General features: G+C 46.3%; 1 protein-coding gene across 1 annotated transcript; it reads right to left on the reverse strand.

Moving 5' to 3' along the window:
* Nucleotides 1–8,705: 8,705 nt before the first annotated feature.
* On the reverse strand, nt 8,706–16,314 carry LOC149854903 (palmitoleoyl-protein carboxylesterase notum2-like). The gene is made up of 11 exons (XM_090023778.1): nt 15,729–16,314; nt 15,581–15,633; nt 15,400–15,495; nt 14,469–14,529; nt 13,917–13,975; nt 13,737–13,836; nt 12,362–12,553; nt 11,019–11,119; nt 10,614–10,761; nt 9,979–10,026; nt 8,706–9,466 (listed from the first exon to the last, which is right to left on the reverse strand). The coding sequence occupies exons 1-11, from the start codon at nt 16,088–16,090 to the stop codon at nt 9,187–9,189; spliced, it is 1,500 nt and encodes a 499-aa protein (XP_089879904.1). The 5' UTR covers nt 16,091–16,314; the 3' UTR covers nt 8,706–9,186.
* Between the last annotated feature and the right edge of the window lie 9,230 nt (nt 16,315–25,544).

A 25,544-nucleotide genomic window follows, 5' to 3' on the forward strand; every position in this document is an offset into this window, starting at 1 on the left:
CTGGCCTAAGCCATTCACTGTGTAAAGAAAACAGGAACAGATAATATTTACATAAATGAAAGGATGTGGATGCTCACTATGTAGAAACTGTTTTCCAAATTCTGGACACAATGGAATGTGATTAGTGTGGACTTTCTCAAGCCAGTATCCTGAATAAAGCCAATCCAATTACTGCATCAGGAACCCCCCTTCCTCCCCAGCCCTACTCCCCCCAAAAAGGGTTCAAATATACAGCTGTCAAATATAAAACCAAGGCCATGCACCCCTATTCCAGTTTACAAAACAAAGGCTAGGTACAGACATTAAAAAAGCCCGAGGCAGAATCAATGTAATTTGCAGAGTTTTCTGTAAGTGGTGTAAGTGTAGGTTTGTAGTGAACACATTCACCCTTTGGTGGAGGGGTGGGGGCGGGGGGTTGAGGTGGCAGCAAATTTTAGACCGGGTTCTGCCATTTTAAACCAGTCTATGTGTGCTGAACTTCTGTTCTGTTCTGGGTACAGGCCAGCTTTGTGAGCTGAACATCTGTTCTGTTACAACACTTATACCGGTAAAAGTGTAATGTCTGTACCTGGCCAAAGAGAACAAATATAAACATATGTGCTGGAAGGTCGAGGCTAATGGGACTTAGCCCCCGCAAGCGTGGGGCAGCAGCTAGGGCCACAGGGCAGCCCAGCCACAGGCTCTGGCTCCCACTGGGGTGGGAGGGGCACGCACACAACCAGCCCTGTGCATGGATCACTGCCTAGCACTGGCAGGAAATTATCAGTCTACTCAGTGAAGGGGAGGGGCGAGCAGATCGAGGCCCCAACATTGAGGCAGGGAGTGGGGCAGAGGCAGGGGCAGAGGCTGGGGTGAATGCTCCTGTCTCTGTGTGCGCCCTGGGGGAAGCCCAGGAGGCACATGCCCCCACAATGTGTGAGGGGAGAGGCGGTCTGCTGCTGCACGCTAGGCTTTGCACCCTGCAACTGCCGCCTCCAGAGCCGTGCAATGCCATGTGCCTGCCACTGCTAGACTGTGCCACGTGCCCTGCCCACCCAGCTGCAGGACACACATGGTCATGAATGCCGCATGCCCCTAGAGGCTGGGGAGGCACAGTGAGCTCCCGCTGGTGGCAGCAGCACTGTCGACGGTGAGAGCATAGCAGCAGCAAGTGGGGAGCTCCTGCAGGCAGCCACAGCACTTTCGGCAGCAGGGGGCAGTAAGCAACGACCACCTGCAGGCACCACCAGCAGTATTGATGGCACCTTTTCACAGGGGGTGCACCGCCACACTCAGGGGGTGCACATGCACCTACATGCACCCCCCACGTGCTGCCAGTGCACATGGTGTCACACAGCTGGAGGCAGCAGCAGTGGGGTGCAGAGCCCAGCACACAGCAGCAGCCTGACTCTGCCCCATGCACAGATTGGGGGCACATACCCCCCCCAGGCCTCCCCCGAGGTGCATGCAGCAGCAAGATCCACCCCCAACGCCTGCACCCCTGGATGAGCCTCCCAGACTCTGACTCTCCCACAACCTCCCTGGCCTCAGGACCCCATTCACCCCTGCCCCTGCCTCTGCCCCACTCCTTCCCTTACCACAGAGACCTCCATCTGCCCTGCCACAGGCCTTCCCTCCCTCTCACCTCTTCCCCCACAGACTTACCTGCTGGGTGTGTGTGTGGCAGGGAGAGGGCAGTGATGCACGCGTGCACACTCAGCCCCCATAAACAATTTTTTTCTCCCTCTGGCCATGCATATGAATGAGAAGAGGGATTTGACTTTGGTTTCAACTTCAGCATTATTAGTATGCTTTTAAAAAATAAATAAGAAGTCTTTGAAAAGTGGAACTGCCAAACTAATAGGACCAGAGTCTTGCCTCACGCAGGCTTTGTGCCAAGTCCCTTGGCCGCAAGGAAGTTCCGCCAGATGGTCACGGGTGTAAGGAACAGCAGAACCAGGCTCCAAGATTGCCACTGTTTCATGGTAATGTGATGCTGTTTCACTGCAGAGAGTTCATCCAGCTCCCTTGTGTACAGAGCAGCAGAATGCCCTCAGCTACAGTGATAACACATGCTCCTCTTACGCAGATGCAAAAACAGTTCTTCTCATGTCTCTTAAAATCATAGGAGTGTTTCTAAGGCCTAGTCAAATATGAAAAAGTGTGTCTGTTTAGCTAGGCCAGTATACCAGGAGAGCAAGCCCTCTTTGTATAAACAGACCTAGATTATACAGGCAAAAGCAAATTAGCTGTTTCTTCTATGCTTATTATGAGTCACTGAATGAACACAGCTATACCAGTAAAAGAACTTTTGAGCCAGTATAATTGTGCCTAAATCAAAGCTTCAGCAAGATATAGCATAGCTGTTTAAAAAAAAAAAAAATCACATCCTTAACCTATGTGTCTCTTTCTAGCAAACATATTAAGTGACCTAAAGCCTACAGCAACATTTCTCAACCTGTGGGTCACAACCCAAAAGCAGGTCACAAGAATATATGAAAGGGTCATGAACAAACTTTTAAAAATGGATCAACAAAATTTAAAAATGGATTCTCCTTAAAAAGAGAAAAACGTGGGAAACCGTGGGCTTCCCTTGCAGACTGACAGAGTTCCAGCCTGCAAGGGGCTGCTTGGGGCTGGGGGGAGCAGGAGGACGATCAGGCAGGGGGCACCACGTTCATGTGCACACACACACACGCATGTGGCAGCCAGGCAGTGTGGAGAGCAGCTCCCACAGCTCCCCACAGGTAAGGCTATGCGGCATGGACATCAGGGGCGTACAGGCAACACTGCCCACCACTCTACCTCCTCTCCAGGTGTGGCCTGAGGGGAGTGGCAGCAGGAGCTGGGATGGCAGCAGGAGAAGGTGAGGGCAGTGTGCCCCCCATCCAATACTCTTTTTGCTGCTGGCAGTGTGACTGGCACGGGGGTTCTGGCAGCAGCGGCAGCAATGAGTCTCGCTGCCCCACTCTGCCCTCCTGCACCAAGTCCCACTCTCTGGACCATGGAGGTGGCTCCTGCCCATGCCAAACCAGTCAGGCTTCATCCCTGTACCCACTGTGAGTGCACAAATCTGGGGGGCACATGCCCCCCCCATGCCCCACATGCTGGGGGGCTGGGGTCAGCGGGCTGGGAATGAGAGGCAGCAACAGGGCTGGGGAGTGGAGTGGGGGGGGCTGTGGGTTGGGATCAAGGAGCACCAGCAGGGCTTGGGGACTGTCTACTTAAACTATTTACTGGGTCAGGACTGGCCATTGATGGGGTGAGTGTAAGCAGGGCCAGAGAGCCTGGAGGTCTGTAGCCCAGAAGGGATGAGTGTCAGCAGGGTCAGAGGGCCTGGTGGTCTCACTGACCCAGGAGTGGGGCCAGGGCCCAGAGATAGGGGCCAAAGATTGGGGGTCACAGCTAGAGACCATGGGGGCCAAGGAGCCTGTAGTCCAGGAGGGGTATGTGCCAGCAGGGCCAGGGGCCCGTAGCCCAAGTGGGGTGTTGAGAACAGGAGAGAGAGAGGGAGAGAGTGGAATAAGTATCACCTGTGAGGCATGGGCATGTGTATCGGGGAAGATGGAGCCCACCTAATTAGATGGAGCCCACCTTAATGCAATGCGCATGGACACCTCTGTTTGTGAGTGTGAGACCAGGCTTGGGAAGCCCTGGGGCAGCCTCCCTTTTCCTAAAAGATAAATACATCAAGTCATGGCAGGTGAGTGGGAGGGGAGATTATCCAAAAGAAAGCAAAGTTGGTAAGGGCTGAGGGGGTCCCAGGGGCATCACAGCCAGCCCTGGAGCAGGACCCTGATTACATAAAGCCAGTGTTTATCCATGCAATCTGCACTGACCGTACCAGGGGAAACAGCGTAAGTGAGAAAAAAGATCAAGATGATGAAAGCTGCTATGTCAGGGGGGTTCACTTGAGTCTAGTTCAGTCCCACAACTAGACTGATCCATGAGCAGAAATACAAGCTCACTCCCTTCCCCTCATGAATAACACTCTCCACCTGCCCAGAGACCACAAGGGCTGCTGTCATATGAGTGCACATGAGTGTGACTGTTGATCATTCCATAGTACTTTTATGGGCATACAAATAGACTCCCTACCATGTCACGATCACAAGTTACTCTTATGCAAGAGGACAGAGGAATGACAAACTCCAATATCATTTGGGCTACAAAGACTCAGGATACCAAACACCTCTGCAATAAGCTCCCTGCTGAAAAGCAACGTAAGTTCACAGAGCACCTGTGACTATTCCAGACCTGTGCATCTGGGCTGCATTTGGTTTTCATCACCAGCATTTTGGACAATGCCAACTTCCTTTAGCTGACGATGATGCTACGGACAGACGGATTGTTCTCACATTGTCTTTTCAGGGCCAGATCTTGTGGAAAGCTGTTCAGTCATCAGTCCCAGTGGTGTGTGGAACCTAAGCAGTATTACTGAGTCTGTCAAGGATGTTCATCATTGTGCCGGGTTCATGAGATCAGTGAAATTTGAAAGCATGCGCTCTCTCACAGGATCGGGCCCTCCCACATCACAAATCTCTCATTGTCAGGAGGGATTAGAAGGATTAGAAGCCTTGCAGAACAATATGAGCAGTTGGACTGTGGTATGGAGTGGACGACACTGGTATTATTTGTATCACAGAACAGGGGTTGGTGATTTCATGCAGACTAAACCAAAAGTCAGCAAAAAGGTTTGGAATAAGAAACCTGAATACTTGATTCCACTGACCTCTGCTCTGATATATTAGATCTATTCCTCCTCAGCCCTGAACTAAATCCTACTCTATTGTTCAAGGACCACACTGAGATTAAAGTCACCAGAAGTGACTTCATTATTGTTGGTGTTTCTCAGATGTCCTCAAGAAGATTTTCACAAGCCCCATACTTCACTCCAGGCCGAAGTTCATCATTCTCACCAGCACCTGGTCATTCCTTGCACCCTCATTTGTGAATTTTCACTGGTTTCACAAATGCTGGGAGCTGCTGCTTATACCCCTCGTGCTACAGTAGCTACAACAGAAAGCAGGAGATGGTAGCAAGGAGGCCTGCCTCACCTTCCTCAGCTGAGGCTCTGCTTCAGTACTGGCAACATCTCAGTGAGTGTCATCCTTTTAACTTTACTCTTATACCAAAAGATTGGCCTCTAAAGTTGCGGTGGAGCACTGTGTCAGGCTAATGCCCTGCAGCACTGAGCTGAAAAGATGATGCTTCAACGAAAGAAAACACATACAGAACACGCACTGCAGGGAACGAGCTGTGTTAGCACCTTGTAATACTGGATAATGAAATGATCGCTACTCAGATAGCAGTAAGCGTCATAACACAGACTCAGATCACCCCTCCCCAGGAAAATAAAAATCCGAGGAGTGAGCCTGGGGCAAGGAGGGCTCCAGGATGCCAGGCTCATGAGATACCCTGCAAATTCTTCCCTCAGGGTGAAAGCAGCAGGTGCTTTGCCCGTAGATCCCAGGGTGCAAATAATCACAGTGATGGCGCTGACTTCGGGAATGTGGATATGGGGATCACTGGAGCTGTGAATGAGACAGGGAAATGTGAATTCCCTGAGCAGCTGTGCCCAGCCAGTGCAGACATCAGGCACCCCAACCAGGGGCCAGCCACAGCCAGGTTGCTCGGACAGCAGCTGCTATCCCCCCCTTTGCCCATGAAGCCATGCCAGTATATTGATATAAGACTTCTCCTAACATCACCCTTGCAGCACAGCCCTTAGCACTGGATGCAAGAGCTGTTACGGAGGGAGATTATTTGGGCTCCTGAGATGTGATTGCCCTCTGGTGGAAAGCCTTTGCTCTGCCAAGCTGCACATCCCCATTCACTGCTCACGACGCTTCCCAGCACACTCAGCCGGTCTGACTTTGTGACTCGGGCACATAAAAGCCAACATCACCCTGGCTTTAGAGACCTGAGCTTTGGGCTTAGACAAACAGTGCTAGCGAGCTCCAAATGTATGTCTGGTGTATGCCAGCCTGATTCTCACTGCCCTTCAGCTTGCTCCTATGGGCTGGAAATGCTATGCACTTTCAGTTGAAAATAAACTTATATGAACACTTTCACAGCTGGCCCACAGGTCATTGTGAGGGCAGCCTGGTCCTGTCTGCACAGGGTTAACATTTGCAATTACATCATTAAAAACCTACTCAAGATGTCAAAAGCCAGCATAAAACCACAGTTAAAGAGTGATGTGCAGGAGCACGGCCAGTGAGGCCAGCGCTGGAGGAGTTCAGAGGTTCTGGATGCGGCAGTGAGACTGGGAAAAATAGGCTGCCTCAGGGAGTATGTCCCTAAGGTGCTCCCTGCAGTACCTCTCATGTAGCTCATTGTGGATATTCAGCCAGTCAAGGACAAACTAGTTAAACATGAATAGCACCTGGACCTTACCCTGCGCTTTTCAGCAATACAGGCCAATGCACTTGACAAAGATGGGTCTTTACTATCACCCCTATTTTACATCTAGGGAAACTGAGGCACATAGGTGCAACAACTTGACCAAGGTCATGCAACATATTGGTGGTAGAGCCAGGAATAGAAGCATGTTTCTTGATTCCTCCCCCCGACTGAAGAGAGACCTTAACAGCAGTCCTGCTGCTCATACCTACAGTCACCCAGGATGGTATCCTGAGTGTATGAAAACCATTGAAGGCAATCTGGGACCATGGCCACAGGGAAAGCTTGGTGGCTCTTAGCTGCAATGTCATCCTCGGGGTTGCACAGCCTTTGGGAAAGATTTTCATTTAAATGAACCTTTACTGAGGACTGACAACACAAACCTTGGAGCATATATCCCAATATCAACATACTATGCAAAAATATACACCACTAATTGTAAAACCTCATATATATGTAAATATAGAACCTCTAAATAGGCATGTGCATTTCAAACATACTTCACTGGAGCAGGTTGCATTTTGGTGCATATATATGAGACCTCCTTTACCAGGAAAACCTTCCCCTCCACAGCAATGCTTCTCTCGAACTCTGGCTATTTAAGAGCAGGACAGCTTCTGCAAGGGAAGCCAATGACTCTCAACCAGAGTGCCGGCACATTTTGGGGTGCCTTGAGATCCTTCCAAGGGTGCTACACAATGTTAGCACTGGTATGTGTGCAAACACTATTCACGAAATAAATCCAAAGATTTCAAATAGGAATTCACAGCATTCTGACCTGTAGTGGTCTTTCTGAGTTCTTTGGAAGAAGAATTGCTCTATTATTTTTCTGTAGTTAAAAAATGAGTGAAAACTAAGGGCTGGCATTTCCTAAGGGGTGTTTTGAGTCTCACAAAAGGCGCCTTGCATCTAAAAAGGTTGAAAACCCCAGTGCTAAGCACTCCCAGCTGTTAAATAGAGGCAACAGAAATTAAGGAAAGTCAGCACTGTGAAGTGCTCAGCACCTTGCTTGATCTTCCAGCCCCATCAAAAAGGGTGAAACAAATCAAAACTGTGAATTGTTTAATGCTGTTATTGGCTGTGGGACTAGTGTGCCACAGAGCAAGTGGTTTCATGTTAATGCAGCTTGTACTGTCCACTCAAAGACTCAAATCGCAGGTAGGAAGCACGTCACGTAACACTGTAGTGACGCATGCAAAGAGTTCGACTCTGCTCCCAAAAACGGTGGCTGTCTAGGCCTGCTCCACAGATTCCGCCATTGAAGAGAGGGTGAAGCTAGTCAAAAAGAGAGATTCAGCAGTGGGGAAGGGACAGACCAGGATTTTATTCCCCTTTCCTTCCAACACCCTCCAGAAAGCTGTGAGATACCTGATACTCTGGGAGGAAAGCCGTTCCTCTCAGGAACCAATAAGAGAAAACATGAGACACCAAAAATACCCACCAGCAAGAAGTAGCAACACCAAGTGCAAGCAACTGTTTGCAAATGGCCACGTCAGAGCTGCACTGGCGCAGCTAACAAGTTTCAAAGGACATTGTGAGAAAGGCCTGCTGGGAAGGCAGTGGTACGACAGGAAAACTGCTGTGGGAAAAGCTTGTGGGATGAGAAGGACAATGGGGAGGGTACTTTAAGTTATTTCAGTGGTTGAACACCTCGAGCCTGCATTCAATTTGTTACAAGGCCCCCATGTGCTGTGAGCCCACGGGCACGCCTATTTCCATGAAGGTTTCTTGGGCAAGCCTTGGTAGTACGTCTCCAGTAAAGCTGCAAAGTAGGCCTGTGCGAAGCAGCAAGTATTCGATTTGTACTCAGATGTGGCTTATTTGGATGGACAGTGATTCGATTTGGTTTTGAGTCACTGTCCCGATTCAATTTGGCCAAATCAGATTCGAAGATTCAGCACCAATTCGGTGATTCGGCCATAGATTATAATAGGGAATCACTAAAATAGGTGTAACTTTGTCATTTCTTTGCAGATTTGAATGAAAACAGCAGGAATGCTAGCCCCTTCTGAGGGCATGAAGCCCGCCAAGTTTCAAGGAGATAGGCACAGGGTTTCTGTGAAAGTGCACCTCAAGTCTTTGAAAGCAAAACTCATAGCACTTGTGTGGGTTAAGGCAGAGAGGAATGAAAACATCAGGGATGGTAGCCCCTTCTGAGGGTATGAAGCTTGCCAAGTTTCAAAAAGATAGGTACAGGGGTTTCTGTGAAAATGCACCTCAAACTGTTGAAAGCAAAACTCATATCACTTGGGTGTCTTAAGGGGTGTGGATTGTAGCCGTGTTGGTCTCAGGACATAGGCAGACAAAGTTCTGGGGGTAGATGTGATATCTTTTATTAGACCAACTGACTAGTTGGAGAAATATATCTTAGCAAGGCTTTGGGTTTAAAAATCCTTTGTCAGGCTGAGGAAGCACCTGCAGTTCGTGTGTATGCTGGATGGAAGGAATAGTAAAGAAGCTAGAGGCTGGCCTGGGAAGCAATGCAGGCAAGAAAGCCAGTCAGTGAAAATGGAAACTGAGGCATCAGGGGGTGAGAGACAGGCTGGGAGGGCGGGGAGAGGGGGGAGATGTAGCAGGTAAAAGTAGAGAGGTACCTAGGGAGTCAGATGTCTATGAACTTCACTTCATCAACCTCCTAGATACAAAAACTCATGGACTCAATATAGACATTGGATTTATGACACACTATAATGGTAAAATCCTTGACTTTGCTCAACATCCTGCCTTATTTCACACTCAGCTGCAATAAATCCATGTGGACAGCAGTTTTGTACATTAGCCCCCACTGCTGAATGTTCCTGTTCACTGACTGGGGTCAGCTCTGAACTCCTGAGCTTTCCTAGGGACATCAGGTCGCAACCTTAATAAAGTTTGCATGAAGCTCCCTTCTAATCCTGTGGGGTGGCCAGGCAGGGCTGAGCAGGTGGGGTTGCAGTGGGGCCATGGACAGCTATCAATCAGATGGAAGGGACAGCTTCTAGGGGGAACTTTTGGGCCTTTATTGCTTTCTTGAAGGCTCCTCTCCCAGCACTGCAAAGCTCTGGCCAAAGAGACACCTTTCACTTGAAATTCCATCCAGTAGCTATGAAACAGAAAGGAGAGAAAGAAGGTGTTAGAGGCGATCACACTCCCAGCAACCAATAGATATGGGATCAGCTCCAAAATGCTTCCCACTTGGATTTTCATATCATAAACATTATGGAAGTCATTGAGGATGTTCACCTGAGGCCCAGTCCTACAGCCACAACTGGACCCAGAGCTTTGTGCCAGGAATCCTCCTGATGAATTTAATTAAGTGATGAAACAATCCTCCTAATAAGCATTCGGTTGAGCCACAACAAGACACATTGGCACTCATTCACCTCATTTTGCTAAATAGCTGCAGAAATCAACCTCAGCGTTAAAGGGGGAAAAGGCAAGTTCTTAAAGAAGGTATTTAACGAGATGAGAGGAGGGCTGCAAATGGGATTCATATGTGTACAATTTCAGCACAGAACTCACAACCTGATCTAATTCTTGGAAGAATAACAGGCATTTTATCCCATTAGGTGAGGTCCAGTAGGGCAAGGAAAAGACTTAAGTATCTTAGCTCACCTTTTTGTAATCAACGTGTGAGACAGACAGGCAGGTGCAAACACGGCCCTGTGAGGGAGAAACACAGTCAAGTGAAACACAATACACTCCTCACTGTCTACTTACTGCAAGCATCTCCCATCCTCATCCCAATATGCCATTCGTGGGTCTGGTCCCATTCCCCACTTTTCAGTGGATCAGACTGAAAAGCCTTGCCTCACAAAGCAGCAAATCCTCAATAGGCATAAGCTGTCAGAGCTCCAGTGAGCTCCATGCAGCTGCGTATCTGTTCTAGAGCAGCACCTAAGAGCAGCAGATAACTGCTGGTCCTAATACGTGTAAGATGCTATCCAGCTTGAGGAAGGGTTTTATGGGAGTATGGTCAGACCCCATACTTTTAAATGTATTTTGCACAGGAAAAGCTTTTTAAAAATCCAAACCAATACAATTTCAATAGGATGCTAATGTTGGTGCGCAATAAATATATCTAACAAGTGTTAGATTTCTATGCCATCAGGGATCAAGATTAGATGATGAACACACATCCTCTTTTTATGGGCCACTCTCTGCCTTTAGTCACACTGTGTGTGATGGATAGCCAAGAACAGATGCCAGCTTGGGGGATTTTATCCCAAACAAAGTAGTGTCATACTGACGGGACATCGCGCAGTGAGTTCCTAAGTTCACGTCCGAGGTTCTGTATATGGTTCCATTGATTTTCTGCCAGAGACTGGCTGCCAAGATGGATACTTTCCAATTTCATCTGTTCTTCATCAAACAGCCACTGGACCACAAAAACTGGAGCTGTAAAGGAAGAAAAATGTCCTAGAAAGGAGTCAGTATTTGACTCTACCACCCAAGGCCAGATCCTGCAACCCTTATCGCTACTGCTACTACATTAGCAGAGTGCCCAGCAATCTTAGTTGTGTACTAAGGCCCCATGGTGATAATGCAAGCACAGAATAAAAGATTCTCCCTGCTGCAAAGAGCTTCAGAAGTGTGTGGCCTCAGTTAATGGCAGTGGAGGAGCAGAGTCAGGCCCTGAGAGAAGATGCACTTACATTTCAAGGATGAGAACAGCCGGTACCCGAGGAAGCACTGCCATTCATCAGCCCTCTTGAACTGCTGCCGACATTTTTCTGGGAGGATCCCGTTCCACATCCTGAAACAAGATGGCCAGCACACAAAAGGGAGGAGTGAGATGCTGTTACTCAGAACTAACATGGAAAAGAAATATCTGTGCTCATCATCTCAAATGAAAATTGTCTGGGTGAGAAGATGAATACGAGGAACCTGCCATATAGCTTCCCATGGCAGCCTAAGATAGGCATGGCATGCTGCTCAGAACAAGGAAAGCTCTCTTATTTAGAAACCATAAATGACTATTTTTTACCCAAGGTGGAGTGGGGCCCCTGGCCAAGGACATGACCACACATGCATTATAAGACATTGACAGAAACCTACATTTTAAGCTGCATCTGTAAAATATATATGCATGCACTCATCCCAGGTGCCAATCTAAGTGCTTGTGCTGCTTCTCATTGGGCTGCAGGTGGGAATCAGGTAGTAGTTCATAGATTTCATAGACATTAGGGCTGGAAGGACCTTGGAAGATCTTCGAGTCCAGCCCCGCGCCCCAGGGAAAGGAAATCAGCTGGGATCACAGGATCCCAGCAAGATAAACATCCAAATGTCTCTTGAAGGCGTTCAAAGTAGGTGCTTGAACCACCTCCACTGGCAGGCTGTTCCAGACCTTGGGGGCTCGGACGGTAAAGAAGTTCTTCCTCATGTCCAGCCTGAAATGGTCATGCAGGAGTTTGTGACCATTCGACCTTGTCATTCCTTGGGGCACTCTGGTGAACAAATGTTCCCCCAGATCCTGGTGAGTAACCTTTATAAACTTATAGGCAGCCACCAGATCACCCCTGAGCCCGCGCTTTTCCAGGCTGAAGAGTCCCATGGCTCTCAGCCTCTCTTCATAAGGTCTGTTTTCCTGACCTCTGATCATGCGCGTGGCTCTTCTCTGGACTCTCTCAAGCTTTTCCACATCCTTTTTGAATTGTGGAGCCCAAAACTGGACGCAGTACTCCAGCTGCGGCCTCACCAAGGCCGAGTACAATGGGAGAATGACGTCCTGGGATTTGCTTGAGAAGCATCTTTGGATGCAAACCAGTGTTTTGCTCATTTTACTTGCTGCAGCATCACACTGAAGGCTCATGTTCATCTTGTGGTCAGTCATGACCCCAAAGTCCCTTTTGTCCATAGTGCTAGCCAGCGTAGCACTGCCGAGCCTATAAGCATGCTGCAGGTTTTTCTTCCCACAAGTTGGGGTTGCAAGAAATTTGCATCTGTGGGGTTCTGCAAGCAAAGCAAGAATATACCTGAGAATTACAGGCTCAAGTACCTGAGTCCTTTCTTGATTGCATCTGTTGGGGCATAGGAGGTAGCATCTAAGTAGTCAGATTGTCTTGGATGGTTAATGTCAAGAAACCAGCCAGAGTCTACAAGCCCTCTGACCTGGACTGCCTCAGCCTCCAGCTCCTCCAGCAAGGCAGCCACCCTCTCCAGGTTCAGTAGCACACCGGTCCCACCAGCACTGAAGAGAGGAAATGCACTGGTTATGTGGCTCCCTGATACAGTGCCCTGCAGCTCCACAGGCCGACAGCATCTTCACTAATGCCGTCCTTGGCAAATACAGGAGTTCCGAGTAATGCACCTTAAAGCCCCGCTACTATTGTATCCCACCTGCCAGGACACAGAAGCAGAAACAAAGAGGTTTTGGCTGAATTTTTTGCAGCATATCCTAGAAATTAAAGGAGGCATCAAGCTTTTTCCTTCCAACCCTTGTCCCCTTCTCTCGCATTCACTAATTGGATTTTTGCAAATACTGTGGCTCATGCAAAGTGTCCAGTAGCCTCCCCTGGAAACCAGAGCCCTTCACTTCCCTGCAAAGCAGAAGCAATTTAAACCTCCCCCACCCCTTACTCATCCATATGCAAAAACCTCAGGCTGAACAGACTATCTGAAGCCTTGGGCTCATTCACCTCATAGTCTCTCTGTTTAACCTGCCAAAGAGAGACCCACTAGTGACCATGTGATGGCATTTGTTGTGATGCTGATATTGGGAACTGGACTAACCACTTGACTCTCACTGAGTTCAGTGGCCTTTAGGTCAGGGCCTCTGTCCAGTTTCAAGTACTACAGCTATGCAGTCTGCACGCCGACTTCAGCAGAGGTTGCAGCACTAATCCATTTCACAGGGCCACTCAACATCCAACACAGAAAACTCTGCAGTCTGTAGCTGAAGCAAGAGGCCAAAACACCAGGCTTACTGTAGGATGTAGCTGATTTGAGCCACTGCTCTGAAGAGGTGTCATTTCTTATAAGAGGTATAGAAGACATCTTCACCAATAGGCTCAGACAAGGCTTTGCTAACACAAAATAAAGGAAAAGGCATATTTGCAAAAGGAGAGTGTTTAGGAAGGTAATATGGTTCAGGGAAACCTGGGTCTTGGTCCTGCTTTGGCAGCTCCCTGTACCTGTGTTTCCCCCTCACCCCTTTCCTTTGTCTGATTTGTCTGAGTAGGGTGCAAACTCTTTTCTCTCCCCATGTTGTGAGTTACTGTCATAAATCGGGACCTAACCTCACTTAGCACCTCTAGGTTCTGCTGAAATACGAACTGTTACTAACAAAGCTCGAATGTGGTATTTTTTTTAAGAGTTTTCCTTTCCCACTCCACATTTTGACCAAAAACCTCCATGTCTAGTTCCATTCTTACCTTGCCCCAGCAAGGAGGACCACTTTAGCATGTTTAATTCCCTTGGGGACCAGGTCCTTAATCACCTCCTGGATAATCAGAGATCCCATGAAGGCATAGTCTGCTGGAAGAAAAGATCTCCATTAAAATGACCGTATAAAGGACATATTAAAAGGACGAAGGAGAGAAATAGCGGCGTACCTTGTTGAGACTTGGGTAGAGTCCCACTCCAGATATCACTAGAGCAGTAAGGCACAAACCTAAACAAAGGCAGCAAAGGGAAAGCACACACATAGCATCAGCAAAGCCACCAGACAGCTCCTAAATAGACATGAGAAACATCTGCTTTTTACCCATCACCTCCCTGCTCAGCACAGGGATGATCCAGGATAGGGCTATTACCATTATGTTAGGGGCCCACTACCACTTCCCCCTCCCCCATATTGCTAAATGGATCAGGGGTCTTGGCTAATTCCTGGCTAGCTGGCAAGGGGTCTCTTATGGGAAGATGCAAGAACTATGGATCCAAGGTTTTGTCCCAGGAACGATGTGGGACCCAGACCTCCCAGCCCCATGATGGATGTAGCAGCGCAGAACCAGCAGCACTTTCATAAGAGAAGGATCCTTTCATGAGGAGCTGCAGCTATCCCCAGAATGACAGGAGGTGTTGCTCGCACTGTTAGATCATGCACTTAGCAGTCAGGGAAGGAACTGGCAATTTAGCAGTTGTACAGCACTCAGGAAGGTCCTCACACGGCATTGGCGTTCCACCAGCGGGGGCTTTCTTCCATCTGAGCAGACAAGATGCCCGTGCCTGGCATCACAAATGCACACACAAAACAACACAGAGAGGCGCCAGTCACAGTCTCATAAAACCAGGCTGAGCACAGTGACATTTCTCAGCTTTGGGAATCAAACAAACCCCCTGCAAGTACCTCCCAGCGTCCACTCCTTTTCATCCCCCTTTATGGCTTGTCACCCGCACACCTTGCTCCTCCACTTCCTCCCCATTTCTTTCTACATGAAGTTCAAGTTCATTTTCTTCATCATGGAGGCTCTGAATAACCAGCCCACTGAGATCAGGACAGCTTCCCATTCCTCAGAGTCCTCCTAGCTCAGCTGAGCACTGACCTGAATGGAAAAGGACTTACACATGTGCTTCCCTTTAGATCCAGAGAGTAACCCTGCTGTCTTCGGCGGTACTGCTCACAGGCTCAAAGGTAAACAGGTGTTTGGGTGCACTGCCACCCATGCCAGAGGGCTCACTACCTGGCAGGGGGAAGCCCCCTCTTTGCTCCGTTCTTTTATGGCAACTTCTGTGCTTGGGAATGTCCAAGCCCCGCTTGCTGCTCCTTGAAATCCTGCCTAAAAGCCTACCTCTCTCGTGTAGTCTTTCCTCAGACATCTCCCCACCAGTGAGGATTCTTGACCTGCTCCCACTGAACTCCAGTCCTGCTGTCTCCAAATTACAGAAGCGCAGGGATGAAATCACTGCCCAGACCACTAACCTTGCTTCTCTTCTCAGCTATAGCAGTAACCATCTAAATGACTATCCCCGCTGACTTCAACGAAGTTACTCCAGACCTACCGCACTTTAACTGATATCTGAATCCATCCCCTTAATTTTCAGAGAACTGTAATAACTATATCAATCCATTAGTAATACAGCAATTGCAGAGAATACCTTTCTTGGTTTGGGGCCAGTCAGAGGAGCTCATTAAACGGCGGATATTCTTATATCTGGTATCACAGGTTTCTTTATTATAACAGCACCAGCCACCTGGACAGAGGTAAAAAGATTCATACCTGCTAACATACGTGAGTTCAGAAGCAAGATCAGTTTGTCGTTCTGTTCCCTACTGTACCTTCTAAGAATATGATCCATCTCTTGCTCCCTCTGGTCTCCCTTAAGTAGTATCTGCAAGTGGTGGGAGAGAAGTGTGAACACCAGGAAGGTTATTTGGGGCTTTTGCATTGTCTGTAAAAAGCATGCGAGATGTAAGTGAACATTACCCAGCTGCTGTCCCATCATTACAGGTGACCCCACTGTTCCTCAGAAAGAAAAGTTTCATGTTGTTCAGGGCCTTCAAAGCAGGCAAAGGGGCTAGTAAGGGGCTTCTTAGCTGTAATGCCAATGCATCTGGCACAGGAGGAAGAACTCCTACAAAGGTGTCCTCTTCAGTAGCAGGCTGTGCCAGTTCCCCGGCAGCGTGCAGACCCTTTCGACTCTGGGCAGGAGTCTTCATATTCGCTTTGGACTGACGTTTGCTTTGAGACGCTGCTTCCCCCAGAAGCAACAAAGCCAGGAGTGCCCCTGGTATCTTCATAGTAAATGCCTCCTCTACAAGCTGGTGGAGAATAAACCCACGCTGCATGAAAAGGTCAACATAAATATTTGGAGAAAGCAAGGTTTAACAAAGATGGCATGGAGAATACAGACCAACAAGAAATGGACTTGGCATGTGCACTAATACAGACACATGCATGTTAATACACTGTAAAGATGGTGCTGCAGAGTTGAAATACCACTACCTGCCATCAAGAATGCTGGCAAGTGGTTGACCCTCATCTAAAACCTCCTAATACCAAAGGCAAGGGAAATCCCTGATGGTCAACAAATGAAGAGTCTGAGTTGTAAAGCCAAGAGGAGTTGTTACACAGCCAGAAAGAGTACTTCTGCTCAGATCACAGCTACCAAGGACTTAATACCATCTCATGTGGAATACATTTCTGCCTTTTTTTTCTGAGCTGCTGCCAAGGATGGGCAGATGACAGGGGCTGGAGGAAAGATACCACACCCTGTTCTGAAGAAGTTTCTATTTGCATGCTGAAAGTCTCAATAACTATCTCCATTGGGCTTCCTGTTTTCCTGGGGGTATGAACTGGCAATCTACTTCTATAGGATAGATTAATTGAAGTCATTTCATGAATAAGAAATGCATTTGAACTTGGTCAGAGATTTCACCTCATTCCCTCATCAAATCATTTCAGCACAGGCCTTTCAGCTTTTCAACAAATAGCACATTTTAGTCCTAGTCCAGGTTTTGTCAGGTTATAGACCTGGTCTGGGAATTACATTATACAATAGTTCTCCTAAATATATTAGAGGGAGATGCATTATTCATTATGAATAAGTGAACCTCTGAATTAATTTCACTAGTTTTAATGAATCATTCATGAACCATTTCTGATTTCTACAAACGTATTAGTTATTTGCAACTATTCACTGAATACTTTTAGCCGAACAATGCTTATGGTTATGTGGATTCCAGTCACCTCCAGTATCTGCTAGTTACCATTTGTTGTTCAGGCTCTGTGATTGGTGACTTATGTGACACGGCGTTGCTTCAACTCTCTGATTGGATGCCTGAAACCTCTTAAGCATAAAAACACATAATGAATTACAAACAAGAAACAATAATGAATTAATCAGGCGTGTGAGAGTAGAGGTAGTTTTACCAAGAACGTTCTCCTGATTTTTGAATAAATAAAGATCCATTCCCACAAGTTTTCATAAATAATTCACAACAAAGACAGGAACATCATTAATAGCCAATCAGAATCTGAATAAATGCTTGCTGACCCATAGCTCCACTAGTAAAACTGGCGTGTGATTAAAATACAACCTTTTGATTATCGATTTAAGAGTGTGGGTGGAAAGGAAAAAAACATAACCTAGCTTTTCTTTTGTTTCAGTTTGTAAAATACAGATTAACTTCGAGTGGAAAATCCAGACAGAAAGGAACAACCTAACCAGTTATTCAAGTCTACATCCTGAGCTAATTTTTTAGTACAGTACAACTATTTCTCTCTCCCGTCTATGTAATGAATTGGTAAAAATCAAAGAAAATCTTTTGCTCTTACCCTTGGCTGGGATGGAAAAGCTTATGCCCCATGGAGAACACAGGAAATAACCATCACTGGCCAGAGAGGAGAGGAACATTTGGAAAGAAAACACTGGCTATTTGAAAGAAGCAGACATATTTTTTAGATAGTTGGAGGGTGAGTCATTGGTCCCTAAAGGGAGTTATGAGTACAGCTTTCCCCCCTCACCCATCAGTGAAATGCAGGCCATCCATATCCATCAAAGGGACCAGATGGTCCAGTGCTGGCATACTTAACTGGAGTTATCACAGCATTAATTTCAGAAGGCTGCCCTCCCCTGGACATCTTCTTGCAGGGGCAGCGAGGCAGGTAGAGGTGGATAGGCTGAAATAGATAATGAAGTCGAACGGTCTCCTGTGAGCTTTCATCTCCCTGTGAGAAGGGTAAGAACACAGTGTGTACAGATAGTGCAATGAGTTGTGTCTACTGCATTGTCATAGCACTTCTTTCAGCTTCTTGTCTCTGGGTCATAAACCAGCAAAAAAAGAAGTTAATAAGCCAAGAGGGGCTGGAGGTTTCATGGCCTGGAAAGGTGCCAGTGTAGTTAGTTTAGCTCCAACTCACTGTGAAAGCCCAAGCCAGCTTTCTAGTGACTGGGATTCATTTCTACCTGGTGGAAGAATAATGTTCAGAAAGGAATTAAATGTGCTAGAAAAGAATCAATGCAGGTGTTGTGACCCGGGCCAACGTTACAAAATCCTCCACTGAAATTGGCTCACTTAGCTCTCTTGTTGACAACCTTCAGCAAAGGTTGAGGATTCAAGGGGTGCAATTACTTCAGCATCCAAAGGAGATCCAAGCACATGACCCCCATATCCCCTTCAAACAGTATCACTTGAAGGACCATAGATGTTACCTTTTTACTTTAAATTATGGCTTTAGCCCTTCCTCTCATGGGAGAGCTGTAGTTGAGGTACACTTGTTGTTGCTGCTGCTGTTATTATAAGTATTATTATTATTAAGAACAACCATCTGTATTACCATAAGACTTAGGAGTCATCTCCTCCCCTAGTGCTAGGTGCTGTACAAACATAAAAGAAAGATAATGCCCCCCCAAGAACTCACAGTAAGTGCTTTTCAGGTTAAAGCTTGGACCGAATAGCCTTGTTTGAGCTCACACTTGGGTGCTTTTAGACTTGGATGACTTCATGCTATGTCTCTCTACAGGCCAGCATTCCTTTAGAAATGTCCAAGTTTTCTCAGGACCATATATATCACTGAGTTCTTTATAAGTAACTTATAAGTGCATGTCCCATTGTTTGTCAGATAAGTTACATGGTTCTCAGGAATGAAAACATCAAGAAAAAAAACAGAGAGCCAGACACACCTGGCTATGATCTCATTTGATATTGGTGCAGGATGATTGTACCTACTACTCTATTCCCCTTGAAACTGCTGTTTTTAGTTTCTCATACATATTACAGATGCTCTGGAAGATAGGGCTAATATCCAGAATAACCTTCATAAACTGGAGAAATGGTCCAAAATTAATCAAATTAAATTCAGCAAAGACAACTGCTAATATAGACTGAGGAATGACAGGCTAGGGTGCTGTACTGCAGAAAAGGACCTGGCATTACAGTGGACCATAAGCTGAATAGAAGCCAGCAGTATTCTCTGCTTGCAAAAAAGCCAATAGCATACCCAGTATACTAACAGGTGCCACTTGCAAATCAAGGAAAATGAGTCTGCCACGCTATTCAAAGCTGGTGAGGCTTCACCTGGAGTAATGCAGTACCATTTTGGGACCTGCACGTCAAGAAAGACGCAAATAGATTAGAAGGAGTCCAGCAGAGAGCAATACAGAGGATTAGAGGTCTGGAAACATGACTCATGAGGAAAGGCTGAAAGAACTGGGATCATTTGTTCTGGAGAAGAGAAGACTGTGTGGGGATTTGGTAATGTTCTTCAAATACCTGAAGTGTAGTTATGAAGAGGACAGAGATAGACTTTTCCTTGTGGCTGAAGGGGACAAGACTAGGAGCAATGGTCTCACCCTGTGGCAGGGGAAATGGAGGTTGGACATTAGGAAGAAGTCTCTCACGAAGCGTTGGAGCAGGCTACCTAGAGAGGATGTGGAATCTCCATCCTTGGACATTTTTAAGAGTATGTTAGACAGACACTTGGATGAGATGGTTTAGTGAGGGACAATCCTGTGGTGAACAAGAGGCTGGACGAGGTTACCTTCTGAGGACCCATCAAGCTCTGGTTTTCTTTGATTTTGATTGTTGCATTACTCCTGGGATGGCCTCTTGATTGCAACCAGGACATACAGATAGGTAGCACCAATAGGTACAATCGTAGTACTTCGTCCTATGGCTATGGTGGTGGATCAGGATTCAAATGGGATACCTCAGGGAACACTGTCAATGGTTTCTGCTTCTCAGGGACAGAGCTGTGGAGTTCACTGAGCTTGCACAAGGCATTGTCATTTAGAGGTGATTTTCTGCCGGCCAGGATGGATTTCCAAGCACTCTCTGCCGTGTATTAACATGCATAACATTCAACATGAAATGGTTTTCACATTTCACAAGTTCTGAGGAGGTTTCAGTCCTGGAAACACCATTTTTGTCACAGGCAAACTCTTTTCCAAAGACGGCCATGTCTCCACAATGGAGGTCTCTAAGCCGACAACTCCATGCTGCTTAATGGAAGCCAAGGACTTGCTGAGGCAATCAGATTTGAACAAAGAAGTTCTTGAACCATGCTGTTGCAAAATGTCTTGGAGCCTCTGTCATTCCTGGGGGGAGAGAAGTGAGGGGGGTTTCTTCCTCTCTCTCTACACATGTTTATTCAGGTCTGTTGTCTGTCACCTGTCACTGCCACGTGTCAGTCTCCTCTTACAGGCAGCCCTTTCCCGGGACACTGCTGCACTCAGTGTAACTAGTGACTGGTGGCTTGTGAGCACAGCTCCTTATGGATCAGCCTGAGCCTCGATTCTGAAGCGGTGAGTCCTGTTAGCCCTTTGCATGGGAACAGTTCAGGCCATTTCCACCACCCCCCCGATTCAGTCCTGAGTCAGCCTGCCTGAATCTCATTTAGAAATTCCCTTTTTTTTTTTTTTTTTTTGCTTACTATCACCTTCAATCACTCCAGCAATGGGTTCATAAAACAAATGACCTCTGGCTAAACGTCTTCAAGCACCAGCTCCCTTGATGGTGGCAGAAGCACATTTGTGAGGTGAAGTCATCACTACTGTCACCATCATTATTGCTAACTCTCCTGCAGCTTTTTCCATCAGTGGATCTCAAAGGGCTCTGGAGATCTCTCTGTGTATCATCTCCCCAGTTCAGTGCTGGCAATGAACCAGCAGAAGAAATGAAAAATGCTAGGGTCCGCAGCCCCTTCATCAGTGCTCATGTCGCTCCTAACCAGCTTGTGGCACAGCTAGCGGGTGGAGCAGAGGGACACGTTACCTGTATCAAGCTCATAGCACAGAAGGAGAAGCAGGTCCCAGTCACGGTCTCCCGCGTGAGCACTCAGGGCAAGAGAGGTGGACTGCAGAGGACAGTGGGCTGGGACCCCCCCTTCCACCAGCCAGGCAAGCTCAGCTCTGCCAGCGCACGGGAGAACGCAGACTGCATGGACACGCACCCAGTCCACAGCAACATGCTGCCTCATACTCAGGATTTGCATCAAAGCCACAGCTCTGTTTCACAGGCATCCGACTCCTACCACCGCTGAATTTCACTCAGAGTTAAGTGCCTCATCTTAAGTTGGGAGCCTGACACATTAACAACTATTGTCACACATACTCATTTACTGGTGTAAATGCACTGATGTAACAGTGCCCATTTCCCATCACACTAGGCACTGTACACACACATGCAGCAATAAGAAGCCAGTCCTGCCTAAACACCAATTTTAAGGGATTTGCACACACTCATGTCTGCTTATTTTACAAATCAATAAAGTATTTTGTCTCTTCGTGGGTCAGAGATGGGCAGAAGAGTAAAATGGGCAACCCCACTTTGAAGTGCAATTGCAAGTGCTGCTAAATACAAGCTTCACATGAGAGACTGCTCTTCCGTGTACCTATTATGTTCTGCTTATGCTCTAAAATGCAATCAACTCACCACATTCACATGTCTGATCTCCAAAAACCTGAGGACACCTGGAGGCTGATAAATCAGTTTTGTTCCAGCTTTGTATTGTCTGCGTGGAAAATTCCCATTTGTCTTCTGAAAACTACTGAGCTGTCTGTTCAGTGGATATTTCACGAGCCTAATAAATGAAAAAATTGTTGTAAATCCATCATCCCATTTCTCAAATTCAGCCAGCAGCTCTTCTTCACAAGCATTATATAAAACCTAAAATAAAGTCACATCCTGGGTTTGGTGGTTAGTACAACCAAGTGGTTTTATTTTTCAGCTATATAAATTTGAAGCATACAACAGTGAACTCTCCCAGTGTCAAATATAAAATGTTAACGAAAATGGCTGTGTGTTCACTGAAATGAGCACTCAATTATAATTACATGGAGGTTTTCATTTAATTTGTATGCATTTATTTGAATAATTTAACAATGCACACTCCTAATTCTTCTGAATTTTAGAATCCGTTCACAACACACAAACAGTCCTTCGCCACAAGGTTTTATTGATAGCTTGAAAATTACTGTGCAGCCTTGTGACAAGGCATTTGAATGATTTGCCCATCCCCTACATCTCTGGAGGAGCCTGCTGTTCTGCTCCATCTACTCTGTTAAAAATATCATCTATTTGGATAGCACCAGGCAGTCAGCATTTCAACTTCTGGTCAGGATGGAAGTCTTCTCCCTTGGATTTTAGAATCCAGTTTTATTGACTTGGTTGCACTTTGCCCCGAGTCTTGTCTGAGTGTTTGCTACACCTGAGCTGGTTTGCTAAATGAGTTTCAGTGGGATATTCAAAGGTGGAGTCCTCATTTGACTAGAATGTCCAAGGGCTAGAATAGGTCAGGAACTGAACTCAGAAATCAGCACATTCCCTTTAAACTGAGCCCAGATTCACTGCAGGTGATAGTGACCCTTAGCCAGCACGTTGGCAAAACCCAGGCTGAGTTCTGAGTCTATAAGGACGTTCGAAACCAGACAGGTCCTGCACCTCCGTCCAGCTCCAGGTTCTGTCAGAGTAACCTATAGTTTGAACAGACCAGGTCCAGCTTAGTCCTGACTAACTTCCCAGTCTAAAGGCCTTGAATCAGGTGGAAGGGCTGAACTTAGTCATGTGTGTAGAATAGGGCTCCTCAAAACTTCTGAGTCCATAACGGAGCAGTGTGCGTAGGACTGGTGTCCACATTGGCTCCATGATCTCTGGGAGCTATGTAGTTGTGTCAAAGACAACACATGACTGAGCAAATTAATACTGTCTTCATCAGTCATTGACCGTGAATGTGCTGCAGCCTGCATGTGATGGTATATATTTGCCTGCAGTCTGCGATTACCTGTATGTGCCCTGTTGCAGACTGCATGTAAGTCTGCCATTGATTGCATATGTCACAGCACCACTTTCACAGGAATCTTTGGGAACATGGTTGAAATAAAAAGCCTATTACTTATTCCTTGCACTGAACAAGGGATATACAACATTAATAGGCAGACACAGAAACCTAAACGATTAGTATTGCTCTTTCATCCATTCATATGTGAAAAAAATCAATTCCCACTATAATACCTGTGCTTGTAACTCATTATATTCAGTACAAGACTTGGAAGCAGTTAAAGAATAAAATAGTGCAACAAGATAATCTGGTTATAGCTGTACTTGCCCAATAACATGATTATGTTTTTCCCCTCAGAAGCTACAGGGCACTTTCTAGGGCAGGTAAAGTGATTTTTCAGAAGCCAAGGAAAGCAAAATAATAAAAATGCCATACAAAATCAGGCACAACATATGCCCAGCAAAGCAAAAAGAAATAGAACATTTTAATGTCCCTTAGGGCAACTCAAAACAACCAGCTGCAAAGTACAGATGGTGCTTGAAGTTTCTCAAACTTCCAAGTATGTGCATCATAGCAAGAGTTTGGCAGGAGCTGACAAATGAGGGGAATTTGGGATCTGGATCCAAAGACTGGAAGTAACTGGATTCAAAGGTTGGGTTGCACTCACCTCAATCCTTGAGAACAACTGAAATAAAATAAGCAAATCATGAAACTAAAAACCTTTAACGGAGAGATGTAATGTCACATTACACACATTCATATTTCACGTAGCTTGAATGGCAAATTAACATATGCTACGCTTGAGTGTAAAGCTGAGATTTACACCTTAAATGTGAGTCAGTGAGAACTTTTTCTGGAAAAAAAAAAAAAGCCCCAAGTAACATCTTCAAGAATTAGCTTTCTGCAAGACCCTGAATCCATCATGGTGGCACAGTATGAACTGGAAACTGACCCTATGAAGGATTCAGGGTCCTGCAGAAAGCAGCACTGCTGGGCACTTCTGCTCTGCTGAGGAAGGTGGTAATATTTTAAACCGGGCATCAGCAACTTATGGCCCACAGGCTGGATCAGGCCCACAGGGTCATTCCCGCTAGCTCGTGAAGCCAGGGCTTCTGTGGCATTTCAGCAGTGCGGGGCTTGGCAGGAAGAAGCAGCAGTGGCTGGTGGCAGCCAGGCTGGAAGGAGTGACCCACCTCAGACAGAGCTGTGTAATTTTGGCCTGCCAGTCCTGAAGTTTTGAGAAGCCCTATTCTACACACATGACTAAGTTCAGCCCTTCTCAGACTGTGGGCTCTCTGAGCAACCCAGTGGTGGAAGCAGCAAATAACAATAATAATAATCGACACTCATCCCAAATTTGCCAGATTGCTAGTAGCTTTACAGTGTACGCTGACATTCACCAAAGACTAAAATGAAACCAGCTCTCCATAGGTAAAAAGCTGGCGCACCAAAATTTCCTCCAAAACACCTTCCCTGTTGCCATTAAAACTACTATATCCTCACGCCAGGTAATACTAGATCATAAATGCAATTTGTTCTTTTAACTTCTCTTAGCTGTGAAGGCAAAAGTCTTCATACGTGAAACAAATCTTGCCAATAAACTGGAACAACAAAGGGGTCTTTGCAGAGGGCATGGCACAATTCATCTAAATACATCTAAGCTTCCACACCACAGTGAATAAATAAAAGCTGCTATGACAGATTAGCTAGATCTGGAGTATATATCATAACGCCTTTTATAAGATGGTGATGCATTACAGATACGAGAAGAGAAAAAGTATAAAGGAAAAATTTACTAGTAAATACTTTGTTACCAAAACAGCCACATATGAACTGAGACAAGACACTCCCAGCTAGTTCTTCTCTTGTTTAAGTGACAAATATATTATTGACGGAGAATGGTGAGCTGATAGAAAGATTTACTGACATCTTAGGAAAAAAACTGTTTAAGATGCCAACTCCAGTAGCTGAGGGTAAGCACCTTTGTATGACTGCTTTCATAGCACGCCATTCAGACAGCGTGTAAGGTAGACCCTGACGGTTGTTTAAGCAGCTCTTAACCATCAGGCAAAGCAAAAACCAGGATCCTCCTCCCCTCCTTCAACCTGCTCCATTCAGAGTTCTTCATATGTGTTGTTACACAATCCACTGAAGGATGAAGGTTACCCCAAAGCCTTGCTCACACATAAAAATGCCCATGACTCGCTGCAAAACAATAAGCATTATGATTCATGTGGCACCTGTAGGAGACCAGCACATTTGGGATGCTGATGTATCATTACTTTATGCTGTGTGTTTCTGTACTTGTGACAATGATAAGAAAATAAAAGCAGACGAACAGCATGCCTCTGAATATATGCTTTTTTTTTTTTTTGTCAGTGGCGGCAAGTTTCAGCTCCCCAGCAAGAGGGTTAGTTTCTGAAACACTGTCTCTCTCTTCAGATGATTGTTCTGTTATTATGTTTTTATTGATGAACAAAATTATTTTTGTCACTTAGTTTGAGGAATTTCTACTCAGAAGTG

This window comes from Crocodylus siamensis, chromosome 12, assembly GCF_052110815.1.
Source record: "Crocodylus siamensis isolate JL-2025a chromosome 12, ASM5211081v1, whole genome shotgun sequence".
Classification (NCBI taxonomy): domain Eukaryota; kingdom Metazoa; phylum Chordata; order Crocodylia; family Crocodylidae; genus Crocodylus; species Crocodylus siamensis.

Excerpts from the sequence above, each read along its gene's own strand:
- LOC149854903 (XM_090023778.1), bottom strand. The coding sequence starts at position 16,090 with ATGCAGCGTGGGTTTATTCTCCACCAGCTTGTAGAGGAGGCATTTACT. Across the intron at positions 15,496-15,580 it reads ATGGATCATATTCTTAGAAG|GTGGCTGGTGCTGTTATAAT; the intron begins GTACAGTAGGGA and ends ACCTCTGTCCAG. Across the intron at positions 10,027-10,613 it reads AACTCACTGCGCGATGTCCC|GGCCGTGTTTGCACCTGCCT; the intron begins GTCAGTATGACA and ends TCTCCCTCACAG.